At 34.3% G+C, this 18,587-nt stretch overlaps 1 protein-coding gene across 19 annotated transcripts in view; it reads left to right on the top strand.

Annotated features, from left to right (window-relative positions):
- Positions 1 to 18,587, top strand: part of RANBP3 (RAN binding protein 3) — a 74,118-nt gene that overhangs the window by 15,930 nt on the left and 39,601 nt on the right. For 5 of the 19 annotated variants that reach the window (XM_074308899.1, XM_074308890.1, XM_074308909.1 and 2 more), the window contains exons 3-4: positions 6,155 to 6,358; positions 10,054 to 10,212. The exons of 5 other annotated variants lie outside the window; for them this stretch is intronic. In XM_074308899.1, coding sequence (XP_074165000.1) covers positions 6,155 to 6,358; positions 10,054 to 10,212 — 363 coding nt within the window. Of the gene's footprint in view, positions 1 to 6,154; positions 6,359 to 7,695; positions 7,781 to 10,053; positions 10,213 to 18,587 lie in introns of those variants that run through there. 9 more of the 19 variants (XM_074308945.1, XM_074308926.1, XM_074308918.1 and 6 more) reach the window with 7 other exon arrangements.

Genomic DNA, 18,587 nt, shown 5'->3' with positions numbered 1-18,587 from the left:
TTCTGTTGCTTGAAGTATTATCTACAAATGTGTGAAATAATCCTGATATCTTATGGATTAGTTTTTCTGGATCATTTTTTACAGGAAGTTATCACTGAGAGGACTAGGTGATTAAACCAGGTTAAAAAAATAGCCTTCCCTTTTGTTGCACACACAATATTTACTGTATTAATATGAACTTTAAAGGGATTTGTATTATTTGATTTTTCACCTGGTTTATAACACTTTTAACATTTTGTATTTTTTATCAAATAGTAATTTAAACTCCTTCCATTATTGATTCCTTTGTTAAAAAAAAAAAAAACATAAAAAATATCCAGAGTTTGATAATCCAAGTGATTTTCATGTTCCTTTCTATTCTGAATAAAGATACCTTCTTCCCTAATTTGTTTATTTATAAATCTTGTTCTTTGTGCTTTAAGTATTCTATGTAAAGAGTTTCTAGATGAGCTCCTAAGTTGTTAAGAAATAAGTATGAAGGGGGCAGCTAGGTGGTGCAGTAGATAGAGCACCAGTCCTGAATTCAGGAGGACCGGTGTTCAAATGTGGTCTCAGATACTTAACACTTCTTAGCTGTGTGACCCTGGTCAAGTCACTTAACCCCAGCCTGGGGTGTGTGTGAAAGAAATGAGTATGAAGGCATTGAGAGATGAACTTATGATTATGTTTTAGGGTTAGGGTCATATTAGATCTAATTCCCCTATATGTTCAATAAATTGCAAATTTTGAGGATTTTCTTAATCCTCTGAACCATCTATTTTAGTTTAATATTCATAATAGAAATTGACTGCTTTTTAAGGTATATGTTATTAAGAAAATCAGAAGTTTTCTGTGTGTGTGTGTGTTTGTGTGGCGTTTAAGAACTATTTATTGCTTGCTGATAAACCACCTCTTTTGCAGTTACCAGTAATATAGATGTTGCAGTTCCATTGCTGTGTGATCCAGAGGAGGCACTTGTAAATCACATAATTTGTGATGAAATTGCATGGAAAACATATGAGAAGGGCTTTTTACTTTTATTTTTTCCCAGTTTGTGTTCTCCCCCTCACCCCCTTAAATCAGAATAATGAGTTAATTTAGGTTCAACAAAAATCCAAATTAAATGCCTCATCATAAGATAACTCTGAATTTTCAAAATCTTTGACAGTGGAACACAAATTCAGGAATCCTTGGCAAACAAGCTGCCTTTTGTCTAAGACAGCTTATGTGAATTTAATTATTGTTAACTTCAATATGAGATTTTTGTACAGAGACTGTAAGTACTTCAGTACTAAAAGAAATGAGCTACATTTGTATTGACATCAACAAACATAGAAGACATAAAGAAGTTGGAACTAACATGAAAAATGGCTTCCTTGGGAAACTAATAAAGGAATTGGTATGTTTGGTTTCAATGTGAGATGAAAGGCACCATGGAATATTAAATAAATACAGTGGTTAAATGTAAACAGATGTGAACGGCTAGAAGGAAACTCCCTGATAGTTTTCTATATGAAAGATTGCACTTAAGTGCCTGGTGCCTTGGTGCAGAGTATCTTGGTATCTTGTACTGAGCTAACTGAGCAACACTTTTGTCATAAGATCATTGTGATTTTTCACAAAGCCCTAAAAATTAGTCATTTAACATTTCAGTGATTCCAGTTGTTGCCTGTTTTGAGATATCTTCTCATCAGGTAGTATGCTTATGATGCTACTGAATATTGAAATGAACATAATGCATTTATTCCTTCATTGTTTCTTACAAATGAGAAAAAAAGTTAGTGCAGTGCATCAGAATGTCTATTAAATGTCAGCTTTTTGTTTCCTTTATTTGGTATTGCAAACAAGATTAGACGTGAAAGCAAACTTTCAAAAACCATTATAACTTACCTTCTTAAGATTGTGTTTAGTAGATTTTTTTTTCTATTACTTGACGTATTATCTAAGCTTCCTTTATTACTAGTTAATCATAATTACCTATCAAATATAACACATGATTGGGACAGGAAAAAGCCATTCTTCTTCCTTCCCACCTTTTCAAATAAGACAACCCTGTAAATATGTATGTTTTAGGAAAATAGCTTCATTCAAATTCTGTTTATTGAATATTGATTTAAATAAAAATTGTGCTTAAACACAAACTATCAGAACATTAGTTGTGTGTTGTGTGTGTACACAACATATATATATGTACATACAAATATATTTGTTTATTGGGAAAATCAATTAATTTCTCTTATACAAGGAGAGAATTGATCTAGTTTCTGTTCCCAGCAAACATGTGAGTTGCAATAGGATTGCATATGGAATGCTAGACCATCTCCTTAACGGTTTAATTTTCATAGAATACTGTTAAATGTGCATTTTATTTAGTGCTTAGCAAAAGCAGTTCGCAGAACTTTTGCAATTGCTGTACTGTTAATTGACAGACAAAGAGAATGAAGCCTTGTATTTAGCTACTGGCTAATTCCATTTCTTTTGCATGTTCAGCACAAACTCCTACGATTGGTATATTTGTTAAGTGGCACATTTGCAGCACTTTTTGATCTAGTACTTTGAAAGAGCTGAAATAGACAGTAGTAGTGGGGAGGAGTGTTGGATCAGGAGTTGAAAAAAATACCAATTGTTGCAAGTTCTATGGAACCATCATTTTATCTGGGTAAAAGAAACCCATTCTCTCATTTGCTTTATGTTAGCTAAATGTTTCATTCAACAATTATTAAGTGCTTTCTATGTGCTAGATATTATGCTAAGTGCAGGTGATCCAAAGAAAGGCTAAAAAAAGCCAAACAAAAGCTAGACCCACTTTTTAGGGAGCAAGTTTACAGTTAGTCCAATGGGAGAAACAACATGCAAACAAATATATGCAAGCAATTTATTAAGTGCCTGCTGTGTGCTTGTGCACTGTACTAAGTACTGAAGATAACAAAAAAAGGCAAATGACATTCCCTGCTATCAAGAAGCTCATATTCAAATAGAAGAGACAATATGAAAATAATGACAAAAAGATTTGGCAAGATCTACATATGAACTAAATTAGAGATGAACCCAGAGGGAAGACACTAGCATTAAGAGCTTCTTGTAGAAAATTGGGTTTTAGTTAGAACTTGAAGGAAGCCAGAAGATGAAGATAAGGCCAGTGAAAATGCTTGGGGGGAGGGGGGTGAGCAGCTAGGTGGAAGCCAGTGTGATTGGATTGCATAGTATTTGGGAAAAGTGTAGTGAAGTATTAAACTATAAGAAGACTGGAACAATGGGAGTGAATATAAAAACTATGAATGCCAGAATTTTACATATATCGGGAGCCACAATAAACCAGGAGTTTATTGAAGAAAATCCCCCTTCCCTCTCAGGTGACATAGTCCGATAGATCTGCACTTTAGGAAGATTAGTTTGAGAGCCAACATGGAGGATGGGCTGAACTAAAGGGAGATTTGAGGCCAACATCTATTGTAGCCTAGGCCTGACATTAGGAGAGTCTGAACTTTAGTTGTGGGTGTGTGAAGGAGAGATTAAAAACGTAAAAATTTGTACAAATGATCTATACAGAACATCTTGGAGGTAATTTTAGAAGGAAGACACTAAGATTTAGGAGAACTTGGAAAGGTTTTTTAGAGAAAGTACAACTTAAGCTGAGACTTGAAAGATAAAGTAACAGAGCCAGAAAGTGAAAATAGTAGGAGGGAGGTTTGAAGAATAGAAAGTTGGGAGGTGTAGGATTCAGCCACTTTAAATTCATTGTCTTTTTGCATTATTATGAGCATTTTAGAAATAAGGAGTGATTTTTAAGTTTATACAAGTAATATAACTGGCCATTTGGTTTTAAAAAATACTTCAGAATCATCTAAAAGATAAAGCAGTGCAGTGATATCATTAGTGTTGGTTATTTCCATTGATTTAATCTCTTTTCCTTGACTTAATAAACTGGATTCCTGAAAGAGTATCACTTTCAAATGTTAGAATAGCACTTTAAGTGGAAATTATTATAGATTTTAAAAATACTGATTTGATGTAAAAGATTGTACATGTTGTTTCATGTGTTTAAAACAATTTCAAAACTCTGAAGGTACTGACTATATAGAATTAAGTATGTTTGATAAAACAAAAAACAAAAACTATTTTTAGGTGATATCAGAAGCTAATGAATTGTAGGTATTTGATTTATACAAATGTAATATTGGAAAACTTTAAAGAAGAAGGACTTCTCTGGTGATTTGTAACAATAATAGGTAACATTTATGTTGTGCTTTTTAAGATTTTCAGAGTGCTTTGCATGTTGTTAATCATTTGATTAATTCATTGTAAAATCCTTAAGATTGTTGTTAAGAGTGAATTAGTTTGCTGTGTGAAGTTCTTTAATATTAGTGACCTGTAGTAAAACTTTTTAACCAAAGGTGATGAATTTTGTTAGGCCTCTGATTTTTGTTCTTATTAATTTCTTGGCCTAGATTTTGAGCATTTACTTGCTGTGATGGGATTTGATCATTTATATCCAGAAGTAAAAAGTTGGGTATACTTAATAACCTAGTTCTCTTTTTTTGTTTAATTCAAATGATTCTATTTGGGGGAAAAGTGATCTCATACATAGATAAATATAGCTATTTATATTTCCTTCTCAGGTTATTTCTATCCAATTATCTGTTCAGATTACTATTGAAATGTTCCATAGTTAGTGATGTGGATCAGTTAACAGTTATTTTAAGTCCACATTATATATATTTTATGTTACTACTTTAATTCCCCAGGATCAAATGGGACTTTTTGTGGTAGCAGGTTCGGTGTAGTCCTGTGTACTGGATAAATTTAGGAAGTATAGAACAATACTTCTATCAGGATTTACTATCTGTACCACTCATTTAGCAGTTGCACCATTTTGTGACATCTCAAAACTATGTAATAAAAAGCTCTCTGGAAGGAACTAGAGATATTTGAGAGCTCTCTTCATGTATTTAAATAAATAAAAAGGGCTGTCATGAAGTAGAAGGAAAAGACTTGTTCTTATTGGTCTCAAAGGGTAGAACTAGGAGTAGTACATTTCAAATAAATATAAGAAAGAACAATAAGAATTCTCCCAAAGTGAAAAGGAGATAATGAGTACTAATCATTCATTTCCACTCTCACTGGTAGTATGTCAGAGGAAATTGTGTGACCAATTGAGGCATATTAGGAATATTGTTGATGAGACTTCTACTTAAGTATGAGTTGGACTGTGTACATTGAGGGTGTCTTTGCAAATTTTGAGATTCTTAGATTTAATGGTGTTTGAAAACAAGACTAAGTTCAGTCAGAAAATTGTGCCTAAATTCCTGCAAAACAAGCCTGGGATAAATTTCCATGAATTTGTTATTCCCTACTGGTGGTATCAGTTTAAAGGTATTCCTTAGGAATCCAGGTGCCCCACTTCAAAGCATGATAAAAGCATAGGAAAGAGGGCTTATAGGTTCTCAGGCCAACTTGTTGGCCCTTTGCCCAACTTGATTTGATTGTATTGGTTTGCTGAGCTTCTGTTTTCTTAAACTCAATAGCTTTCTCTATATCTACAATATATACACATTTTCATTTCAGTTAGATTCTATCAGTAGTCACTCTAAATCAAGAGTGAGGGGAGGAAACACCTGCATTTTTGTTTTTGAGTGCCACAAACTGAAAAAACAAAAACAAAAACAAAAAACAGGATAATGGAATTTACAGCTGGAAAAGACTTTAGATGTCATTTTGTCCTCCTAAGTCCTAGAAAGGGGAAGTATCTTGTTCAAGGATCTTTTAGCTAGTAGCAGAGTTGAGAATTGAAACCAGGTTCTCTGACTCCAAAACCAGTGCTTTATCCACTCTGCTACCTTAGTTATAGAAAACTGACAGGTATGAAAATTTTGTTGGAAATTTTGAAAATCAACCCAAATTTCCTAGATCCCATCTGAGAACCTCTAGCAGCGTCAAATTGGCAGCAGATCCAAATTGGTTTATTTTCTCTGCTATTGATTTGGAAGTACTTTTTTGTTTAAACAGGTTCTTAAACCTGTTCTGTGCTTTTGCTCATTGGTACTTCTGCCTGGAGCAGCTCCTCCCAGTAACCGGCAGAAGTTATTAAAAAGGTTTAGATATCCTGGCACTGTGACAACTGCTCCCCCATGTTGCAGCTTGTGCATTGAAGGAAAATTGTCTTTTTTGCTCCCAGTCCTCTGCAGAGCAAAAAGGCTTGTCGGATTCGGGAGAGGAGCTTCAGGGGAAGGCTGAGTCCCCCCACCATGGTGTGGGTCACACAGAGTCAGCTGGTGAGCATGTCTTAGAGCTTCCCACTCCCGCTAGTGCCTCAGCCAGAGCTTCTCCGCCTCCCGCTTCTGAAGCCCAGCCTACTTCTATTCAACAAGAACTGGCAGGGGTAAGTTCAAATCTACCCAGTACTACTACTGCTCAGGATGTCCCAACCTAGAGTATACTCCCTGCCCCTTTCCTTTCTTCTCTTGGATCCAAGTCCTAGAATAATTAACAGTTAATGCTAACTTAGAGGAAAATAACAGAATATTATTCAGTTCCTTCTAGTTTATTTAAATAAAAAATAAAAAGTCAGCAGAAATTAATTTTCCTTTAAATTCAGACTTCTCTAATAGAGTATGTCCATAGAAACTTGTTTCACCAATGAATCGTAAAAGATGTAGGTAGCAAAATAAAATCAAGTCAAGGCATTTGTCTCTTTTGTTCGGTACTTGGACATTATTCTTGAATGCTTCATAAATCCAAAAAGCAGGTCTTCCTTTGAGATAGAAGGGCAATTTTCTAACCCAGTTTAAACAAGATTGATTCGAGATAGATTGTTTTCAGGTGGAGCTTAGGTAGATTGCTGACTAATCAATCAGATCAAGAAGAGGAAAGGAGTCCTCTGAATATACATGAATTTGTCATTTTTATTAAGACTTTTGGGCATTATACTACAAAACACAAAACATAAATTTTTGAAGTTTGTTGGGCACAGTTCTACATGAGGAAAAGCAAATTGTTTCACTATCAAAGAAAAAATTTCTACAGAAAAACTATATTTTCATATCATCTTGTTCATATGATTCAAAGGAGAAAGTTTTTGTTTTTAAAAGAGATTTTTGAAAGGACCTCAATATATCAATGAAGTACTGAAGTTAAAAATCAGCATTCTTGAAAGGATCCTGTATTTGGAAGTAAAAGAAATCCTAGATGTACAAAATGAATTTTTCTTCAATATCTTTCTTGACTTAAGTATCTTTTATATAGCTTATTCAGTGCAAAAGATGTAGTTTTCTAAGGAGATTGTTAAATTATCTGTAACTGTCAAATACTTGGACTTTCAGGAAGAGAAGATAGTTTATATTTACATAGAAGTAGCATTTTGAAAAAAGCAGTTAAGTGCTAAAGAAATAATCATTATCATCATCATATGCCAAGACCTATAACAAAATCTAGTTTTTTAAGAACATGAATATTTTAGTCAACAAAGTGAATTTATGCTAATCCTAAAAAATTAGCCTCAAACAAGTATTACTGGACAAGTCTTCTTACAGGATTGATGTGCTAGTATGGGCTTTATGAGAACCACCATGAACAGGAGAAAATTTGGGGTTTTTTGCCAAGGAATTTCTGAACAGTTATTCTAGGTTTCATATTGTTCATTATTCCATCTTTGGCTTTAGTGTATACAAAAAGATAAATTACAAGTTTTCTAGCATCTTCTTGTTCTCCCAAGAACAGATAATATTTGTCCAACAGATGTATCCATCCAACAGGATCTTGATACACTTCACTAGCATCCTGGTTCTCAAGAAGAATAGGATAGGTAAGACTCAAAATGTAAATAATTTAAACAATCAGAATTTTGAAATTAAAGTTTAAAAATTGTTTAATTTTTTGGAAATGTTGGTGCTTCAGCTAATCTTCAAAATAACTTTTGTACGATTTTTATATTTCAAAGCTTATTTCTCTTGTTAGACACTCCCACCAAAGAATGACCCTTTCCTCAAAATCTTATATGTGAGAATATCTATCATTACATAAGATTAAACCTGAAACTCATGAACCTTATTAAAAATTCTGATTCTTAGAAATAGTCAGCTGTTAATATTGATAAACAAAGTCAGACTTCATTTTAAAAGATTCTGAATCAAAATCCTAAGATGCATCAACATGTGAAGAAACCAGTATGTGAGAAGCTATTTATTGAAGGTCATTTCTGACCTTCTGACTTTCTGAAAAAAGTGTTCCTTTCCCCCCCATTAATGGTATTATCATAGTATCTGCATGTAGTCAGCAGTAACTTGCATCACAGTTTTCAGGCCAACGGCTCCTCCCCTCACTGCATGTGAAAAAAAACCCTAAACTTTTAAAATACCAGAAAACCATTAAATGGACTTGAATTTCAGGGCACTCAACTCAAAAGACCATCTGCTAAGGAGAATCTATGACCTTATGGCCACTGCTTACATGAGTTCTGATCCCACAACTTCTCTACATTTGACATGTTGGCATTACAGATACTTTGAAGTATTCACAGATTAGATACTTATACTTCTAATTAAGATAGATTTTAGTTCTTTAATGGAATAGAGTTCAGAAAATAATGTATTTGTCCTGACATCACGTGTTATACTTTATTTTGCTCTCCTCTATTTCCTGACACTGGGAATATTTCAAAACCAGAGAAAATAGAATTTTTATTATATATTGCTAAGTATAAAAGATTATTACTGTTCAAATGAATCAGACCATTAGCCAGTAAGGGTCTAATGCTAAGTAAACTTCTTTCCAGCTGCCTGGTTGTCAAAAGATAGTAGATTTGTCATATTGGTCATAAGAAATAAGACATTTTCAAAAATTCATCATGTTAATAGATTGAGAAAATAGACCAGGACTAGATCTAGGAAGATGTAGAAATCTTGAAATATTTTAGATTGACACTCTTGATAGATAAACTATCTTTTACTTTCTGATTCCTGTAACAGAAGTTGAAATGCAAATACTTCCTTAACTTTCAAACAATGGCTTTTATGGAGTTTTACCTTATTAAATGATGCTAATTCAAACCTTTACAGCTTTTAACTTAATAGTTAATGTGTTTGCTTTCTGAACCATTTCCCTCATTTCAAGAAACAGAAATGTCTTTTTATCTGCTATTTTATAATAGAGACTTAACAAGTCAATCAGTGAATAATGATTGTCAGAATAAATAGTGTATGGGCAGAATAAAAACACAAAATGCTTATAATTCATTTTAGATATCCCCTAACTGTGGTCACAGATTTACTGAATATTAAATGTAAAAGAGACCTTAAGAGATCACCCATTCTGGGGATTATTAAACTTTGTGTATGTCCTGGACTCTCCTAGCAATCCAAGGAGACCAGTGAACACTTCTTAGAGTAATGTTTTTAAGTAATTGAAGGAAATGCTCAATTTCAGGTATAGGCTAGTGAAAATAAGAATGTACTTTTTTTCCCTATCTAAGTTCATGGATCTGCTGAAATCTATCCCAGGTTAAGAACACCTGATCCTAATTAATCCCTTTACTTTACAAAGGAGGAAATCAAGGCCCAGAGAGGACAGGGGACTTGTCTAAGGTCATATAGCTAATAAGTGGCAGAACCAAGATGTGAGCTGAGGTCTTTTGAGTCCAAACCCAACAGTGATACTCTGTTTATAAACAGTCTACTGATTTTTCAGGATCCTCTGTAAGGGTTTGATTGGAAATCATTGCCCTTTTCTTTCTTCTGGGCAGTTGGGTGGAAAAAGTTGTATTTTTTTTTTTATTATATCCCTATCTTTCTTTCCATAGCATTTAACAAATGGGTAAACTTATTTCTGCTTCATTTGAAACCTAGAGAGCAATTGAGGAATAGAGGGCTGTCCCAGTCCTAGATATTATAAACTAGCAAGGCTGAGGAGTAACATCCTGACATGATAATTTGATTTTCCATTGGCAAGTGCCTTTTCCATTCCAAGCTTATTAAGCAAGTAGAAGGCATCATGTGCTGTGGGAGGGAGGGAGGATGATGTTGTTTTTCTTTAAATAAATAAAACTACTTTTATTTATGCCATTTCATCCTTTATACAAAGGACAGAAGCCTTCCAAGTCTACAATCTCATGCTGGATTAGAGGTTACAACTGAGTCATATTCGGCTAATCCATCTCAGAGAATCTGGCCTCATTCACCCAGGGCTACGACTGGTTCCTGGGCAGAGAAAGCTCTGACTCCAACAGAAGAAACTTGTAAGGTGGCTACCTCTGCATATTTTCCCTAAGTTTACAGGACTGATAAAACTTTTAGCAGTAGTGATAGGGCATTCCATAGTGTCATCTTAAAAGAAATGATTATTTCTCAAGAGTCTTTCTTATATTGTGATTTTATGTTGTTACAACTATTTCCCAAATGTTGTCATAATGATTTGTCTGAGAAATGATATTTCTCAATTTTGAACTAATTAGAAAGTTCATTATGCTCCATCTTTCAGGATAGTATTAGAGGGGTGATTATCTGGGTGAACTATCCTTTTATTTATTTATTAGCTTATTTTAAATAAAGTACTCTCCACATAAGTTAACTACATTTTGGTTTCTTTCTTAAGTCTAGAGTGGGGCAGAGTGACTTCCTCTGGGGTTTTGGACTAATTCAGGAGGGAAAGAAAAGTTTAGTGATGGCACTGGTAGGTAATAGTTTGGCTGGGGATGGGAGGGAATGAATAGGTAGGGTGTATTGCAAGTTATTTTCACAGGGACTTATTCACACACATATATTAAAATTATACAGCCCCTCTTCTCCTTCCTAAAATTGTTTTCAAAAATGTTCTAACAGGCAGCTAGGTGACAGGCAGTGGATAGAGCACCAGCCCCCAAATCAGGAGGACCTGAGTTCAAATATGGTTTCAGACACTTACCGCTTCCTAACTGTGACCTTGGGCAAGTCACTTAACCCCAATTGCCTCAGCAAAAAAAAAAAAAAAAAAAAGTACTAACTTAATTACCTACAGTATTTAAATGAAGGGGGGGGGGGGGAAGTGTTTTGTGTAGTTAAGAGTATCTTAATTTATTTGTGTCCAGAGAAAACTTGAAAGGGGAAAGAACCTTGCTTTCTTCCCAAACATTGACCTTTGAGTCTGAAGCTCTGGGATTAAATTCTGGCTGTGTCACTGTCAAGCTATGTGATGTTGGGCAAGTCACTTCCTTTATGAGCCTTAGTGTTCTCATTTGTAAAATGAGGATAATACCTGTCCTGCTTCTGTCTTGTGGTGTTCAGATGTGATGATCTTTGTAAAAACTTTTTGAAAATAGCAAAGCACTATGGAAATATAAGGTGTGATAATACTTAACCTTCCTTTAATGCAAGTGAACTTAAACTCAATTTTAGATAGAGACAGTGGGCATTCATTAAGTGATGCTGTCTATCCTCAAACTTATTAGACATAGGCTCATAGATTGAGAATTGGAAAGGACAAGAGAAATCTCAATAGAAAGTAGAAAGAAATAGACTAGAGAGCGACAAGTTCAACAAAATCGGACCTCTTTTTCATGTTATCTGCTCCACTTCCCCTATCCTATTATTATATGTAATGGGGAGTTGATTGGTTTAATGTTCTCTTAAAGTTGAATCATTTTAGACAATTTTTATGTATATTAGCATATAAGATGAATGTTTTCACTAGAGTTGTTCCCCATTAATATTGATTGTAGAAGCTCTGTTTTTCTTGTCCATTCACTGTCAACTCAGCCTTCTCCAGGTACCAAGTAGTTAATAATTGAACAAGCATTTATTAAGCACGAATTGTATACAAGGCACTGTGCTAGAAGTTAGAGATACAGAAATTGAAATTATAGGTTCCCTATAATAGGGAACCTATAATTTACTGGACCAATAGCTTCCTTCCATTTCTTTGTCATGGTCTTGCTTTAGTGATGGAAATAGTTATTTGAAGATTTCAGTTGATTTTAACCTTCAGTTTTGTTTCACTGAAGGAAGAGCTCAGATGTTTTCAAGAAGCACAGAAGTGTAATAGCATTTTATTGTAGATCAAGAACTATTTAAACTGCTTTTAATTTTAATTACCTCATTTCAATCTAGGCTTATGAAATGATTGATGTCAGCATTCACTTTGGTTCAGATAATTTAATATCTATACTGAATACTTCCTGTGAGATTGTGGAGGGAATATAAGAGGAATATGATTTTTTTCATCAGGGAAGTACTCATTAGAGAAACTAAGCAGACACATGAGATAATTAATGAACTGTTGAAGACAGTATACTTTTAAGATTTGCATTTTTATCAATATATGTATTACCTTCATAGATCAAATCTCTTCATGCCTTAGTTTTGTTAATTGCTATGGCCAAAAACATTTTATTACCTGGAGTGAGATCTTTCTGTGCTTAACTTTTCCAAACTTAATTATCTGGACTGGGCTGAGACAATGTTAAAGCTTAGGTACTTTTTTCAGCTTGCTATAAATTACTCTGGGCTCTGATGGAGTGCTATTCAGATTCATCTCTGCACAGGAGTATGCTGGTAAATGTTTAACAATTAGCTTTCTGTCCCATGTGCATATTTAATTTATTAACATTTTTTTTCTTTATTTTATGAAATCTAAATGAATTAAAATGAAACCAGCAATGCTGAAGAGAAACTTAGGTCAGGGAGTTGGATTAGTCAACAAGGCTTAAGAGGCTACTCAGGGTGAAGAAGGGATATTTAAAATGATTTCTGGCCTGGTGGGAATGGAGACTGGAAATTTTTACAAAGGAGAGCTTGTTTGGGAAATAAAGTGATGAGTAGGATAACCAAAGAGAAATCCTGTGAGTCCAAAATCTGTTGATTACAACTAAGTTGAGAAAACTGAAGATAAAGATTTAGAAATATAGAATTGTTAGTTGGAATTATAGAAAACACATGAACTCCCTTACTCAGTTTAGAGATCAGAAAGCTGAAGAATGAAACTGGGAGAATTGCTACATTGAAGGGATGGCAAGACCATCTAAGAAGTTTGAAGAATTAGACTGTTATATCTAGATTGTTCTGCATTAGCAGAGCAGAGATTTTAAAGAAGATTCTTAGTTCTTACAAGGTGCTAAGTAACTGGAATGGATATAATTATCTAATTTAGTATGGTACTTAACAATTCTCTAGTTCAGAATTCACACCTTTAAGAGAGCATATAAAAGGACAAGCCTACTTTCTGGGAGGAGATTCAGAACTAGGATTGACTTCTGGGAGATTAACAAGGCAGAAACCCACAATCCCACACTCTTGGAGGCAGAGTCAGATTCATTCCCACTTCAACTTTTGTGCTGGCTGGAGACATTGGGGAGACGAGAGGCTGGAGACATTCTGACAAGAGCTCTAGGGAACCAAGGAGTAAGGAAGGCTAGCTGAGCCCCAAGTGAAAGAGATAAGATTTGGAAAGAGACGAAAAAGGATCTGGACTTAACTCCTGGCTGCATTTTTGGATTATTTAAATGAACTGAAACTAAGGCTGCCTCCAGAAGCTCCCCAAGAGATCTGCTCCCAGAGAATGATTACAATTGAGAGAAACAGAACATCACAGAATGTTTATTCTTTCATTTACAGATGAGGAAACTGAAATCTCAAAAGGTGAAGTAATTTGCATCACGTTGTTGAGTTATAGAAGTAGGACTCAAATTCAGGTTTTCTGATTTCATTAGAAATGAGAGCAGTAAAAGAAAAAGGATTTTTTTTTTTTGTAGTGAAAAGGTAATTAGTTACTTTCAAGAGAGAAGCTTTATTAGTTATGTAGAGCAAAGAAGTGAAATTATAGCATGTGAATAAATAGTGATGAAATGGAGATGCTATGTAGATAGCAGGATGCTATATATGTGACAGTGAAAAGGAGAAAAATAGGAAGGTAGCTAGAATGATTACAGGTTTTCCAAGTCTTGAAGCCAAAGAAAATGTTGACGTTTCTAGAGAAGGAAGTTTTAGGTGTACTAAAGATGTTCCTAACAAATCAATAAGGGATGGGATAAAAAGCATCTCTTTGTTGCTTGATATTCACTCCACTCTTGCCATGGTATTTAACATTTACATAGTTCTGTTATTCTTCTGACTAATCCTTCTCACTGTGCTTAAGTATTTCCCTCAATTTTGCTCTCCTTAAATGTGATTACATTTTATGATTCTATCCTTGGCTCACATACACACTGACTCAGCAGCCATATTTATTGTCATTGTTTTGGTTATCACATCACATGGTCTAATCCTTGGGAGTGAGCTCTGAGATAAATTCAGATCAACCTATATCTGAATCCCCCTACAAAATACCTGACAAATGGTCATCTAGCTTTTTTCTTGGAGTTCTCTTGAAGGAACATTTTTGGAAAGTGTTCATTGTTAGAAAATTTATTTCTGTCTAGTCTAAATTTGATTCTTTTCAGCATTTACCCAATTGCTTCTGATTTTGCACTCAGGAGTAAACAGAAGTCTCTAATCTCTCTTCTAGGTGAGGGCCCTAAATATCTAAAAGACAATTATCATGTTTCATTTCTTCCTTCTCATCCTTCCCTCTTCCCCAAATCTTGACTTATCTAGGTTGAACAGCTCCTCCTTCAACTAATATTTATGGTATAAATTCAAGGCTCTCCATGATTCTTCCATAGTCACTGTGTCCTTCCAAAATGCATCCACACCTGAATGCCCTGTTTTGGATGTCTTGCTGCTTTCATTGCTTCCTAGTTGCTTTTCCAATTGATGAGTTTTCTTAGATGCCATATCATAGTATATGCATCAAGCTTTTAGCCCACTACAACCTCCACATTTTTCAGATTGTTTTTAAAACGGGCCTCTCATTTTGTGCTTGTGAAATCGATCTTTATTTATTTATTTATTTTTTGCATTTGTTTCTGTTACATTTCTGGTAGCTTAACATAGTAGATAGAGAACTCATGTTGGAATTAGGAATGCCATGGGCAAATCAATTGCAACTGTTGATTTTCTTGGAAAGTAGAAGTTTCTTCACCAAGAGTTTCCTACAGTGATAAAAGCACAGATTCAGAACAGAATTAAAAAATTAATTTGATTTGCTCCATTCTTTTAGCTTTTCAAGATCTTTTTTCAGTCCTGACTATCACTGATTGTTTAGCTACTATTTTCAGTTTTGTGTGATCTCCAGATTTGATCAGTATGCCGCAATCTATACTTTTAAAAGCAAGACATTAATAAAATGTCAAATGGCCTAGGGCCAAATACAGATCCTTAGACACTCTACTGAAAACTTTCTGTTTTTAACTGACCAATCAACCAGTTCTGAATAGTCTTACCACCTACTGTGGTAGGTATTTAAAAATATACAAAAAATTCTTAGTTTATGGGCTTGGATCATGAACTTAGTTGGTAATTTGCTGATCTGGTAGTTCTTGTTTTCTTCTTTTTCATAACAACATGAGGGATTTTGAAAAAGCCAAACTCTTGCTAATTTATATCTACAATATCAGATTGATCTTCAAATTTAGCCTTATCCAAAACAAAGGAAATGAGGTTAATCTGGCATGACCATTTCATGATGAATCTGTTTGTCATTTCATTATTGCTTCCTTTTCTAGATATTTACAAACTATTCCTTTAAAAAAAAAAATTCCTGCAGGGGATAGAGTACCTGGCTGGAGTCAGGAAAACCTGAGTTCAAATTCTGTCACATGCCCATGGGTAGATTATTTAATTTTAGCCTTTTTCTTCTATAAAATACTAATAGCTCCTACCTCTTGGGGTTATTGTTGTTGTGAAGGTTGTGAGATAGTTGCAAAAGCTTTGCAAACCTTAAAGTGCTGTGTAAATAGTAGATATTCTAGAGTTTTGCTTAGAAATTAAACTCAATGGGGGACAGCTAGGTGTGCCAGTGGATAGAATACAAGCCCTGAAGTCAGGAGAACCTGAGTTCAAATGTGGCTTCAGACACTCAACACTTCCTTCCTTGTTGTGTGACCCTAGGCAAGTCACTTAAACCCAATTGCCTCAACCAAAAAAAAAAAAAAAGAAAGAAAAAAAAAAAAGAAACTCAATGTGGATTACAACATAATACTTTCACTCTTCTTTGTTGTTTGCATTCTGTTTTCTTATTTTCCTTTTTGATTTGGTTTTTCTTGTGCAGCAAGATATTTGTATAAATATGTATGCATATGTTGGATTTAACATATATATAAAAGCTTTTTATTTACAAAGCATATGCACGGGTAATTTTTTCCAATATTGACTCTTGCATAACTTTTGTTGCAAATTTCCCCCTTCTTTCCCCCACTCCTAGCTGGCAGGTAGTCCAATACATGTTAAATTGAAATACATTAACATATATATATATTTTTTTTAACATTTAACATATATTGGATTACTTGCCATCTACAGGAGGAGGTGGGAGGAAGGCAGGGAAAAGTTGGAACACAAAATTTTATAAAGATTAATATTGGAAAATTATCTGTGCATATGTTTTGAAAATTAAAAAGCTTTAATAAAAAAATTAAACTCAAGCCCACTAGTCTATAATTTGCAGATTCTAACCTTCTTGACACCTCTTTTTAAGAACAAGATAACATTTTTCTTTCTCCAAAGCTGTTTTATATTAACAAAAAAAAATTTTTTTTAACAGTCTTAAAAAGATTAGTGACAATGGGTTCAGCATGAATATTTAGCATGAATTCTGTTAGCTGTTTTTGTTCTATCCTTTCTAGCCTGAAAATCATTCTCCATGGCAGAAAAACTAAGTTATATAGGAAATGAAAAGCTCTATATTGTTGGTTGTCATTCTCTCATCCATACTGCATAATAATTCTAGCCTTATTTGATTTCCATTCCTCTCCTCCCTTCTTTTCCTTTCCCAATAATAATAGTGTTGAGGTTCAAAGAATTTTCAGGCTTGAACCCATATCCAGGTCAGGGGGCAACATTTATTTTAAATGCCAATTGAAGCAGACTAAGTTCCAAAAGGATTTAGCAAAGAACCAGGATAGAGGATATAAATTTATAAGAAAAGGACAGAGAGATTTGTGCTTCATGTCACTGGTATGCTAATTTTATCATGCTCCTCAAAATTGAATTTTATGGTTTAGAGGCAGAAGTGGAAGAGTACCCCACCATTTGTCTTGTAAACCCTAGTATCTGACAGCCAGCATTATCTGTGGAACTATTGGCACTGCCAAAGCCTAGTGGCCTCAGGGCTGTTGCCATATTTCCCCTAGAAACTGTATTCCATCAATACCTTTTTAATTTTTCTAAATACATGCAAAAACAATTTTTATCATTCATCCTTGCAAATCCTTGAGTTTCAAGTTTTTCTCCCTTCCTCCCCCCCTCTCCTAGACAGCAAGTAATCCAATATAAGATAAACATGTTCAATTCTTCTAACATATTTCCACATTTATCATTCTGCACAAGAAAAATCAGATCAAAAGGGAAAAAAATGAGAAAGAAAAAAACAAGCAAGCTAGCAAACAACAACAAATGTGAAAATACTGTGTTGTGATCCACATTCAGCCCCATGGTAATCTCTCTGGATGCAGATGGCTCCCTCCATCACAAGTCTATTAGATTGTGCTTCTTTTAGACCCTTTAAAAAAAAAATCTGGACAGCTGCACCTGTAAGTTCTATTGACTTCTCAAACTTAAGTTTGTCCAAAGTAGAGCTCTTCTTCTCAACTAACCTTGGCCTTACCCCAGTATATACATTATTGCTGGGTTTTGTTGACAAATCTCAATTTACTGGGCTCTTAATTTTGAAATCATCTTCAATTTTAAATATAATTTTCATTCTCTACAGTTAATCAGTTGGTAAATTGTGTTCCACAGGCCATAATATCTCTCTATTCTCACTGCAGACCATTATCATCCCCTCACCCGAATTACTGAAATAGCTGGCCTAATTGATCTTTTTTTCTATGACATTGACTCTTTCCTATCCATTTTTATGTTGAAGCTTTAATACTCTTCCTATTATATTATTCCCTATTCAAGCCAAATCTAAGATTAGGCAGTGTTCTCCATTGCCTTACAAAATAAAATATGAACACATTATCTTGGCTTTCAGTGTCTTCTACAGTGTAGGTTCAGTTTTCTTTCATATTTTTAATGCCTACTGTTTTTGTTCAAGTCAAAATGCATAGTCATCTCCTTTCTTTGGAACTTTGCTCCTATTTTGTTATTTCTGCATATTGAAATTGATTCCCTCATATCTCAGTTTAGATGCTATCTTTTCCATAAAACCTTTCTTAGATGAAAAATGATCTTTTCATTTTCAAATTTCTTATAGTACTTTTTTATTCTTATTTCTTATAGTACTTTATTCATCTCTCTTTTGCACTTAGAAATGTTTGCATTAAATAATTGCGAATGTCTCATTCTCCCTTTTCTACCAAGAGCTTATTCTATGTTCCCATTACTTTTCATGTAGTAGGCACCTAACAAATGCTGAATTAAATTTATTTAACTGAACTAGCTTTAGAGAAGAGGAAGTTCTTTCTGGAGACATGAAATAAGAGATAAAGGTAAAGATGGAAAGCTCATGTAGATTGCCTTGTTGCAAAAAGTGGGAGAAGGGAGTGGGGGGGGGGAGCAGGCAGGGAGAGAAAGGAGACCATATACTCATCAGGAAGGGCTGAA

Source organism: Sminthopsis crassicaudata, chromosome 1 (assembly GCF_048593235.1).
Source record: "Sminthopsis crassicaudata isolate SCR6 chromosome 1, ASM4859323v1, whole genome shotgun sequence".
NCBI lineage: Eukaryota > Metazoa > Chordata > Mammalia > Dasyuromorphia > Dasyuridae > Sminthopsis > Sminthopsis crassicaudata.
Note: the sequence above shows the minus strand (reverse complement) of the source record. Positions and strands in the feature narration are given on the sequence as shown.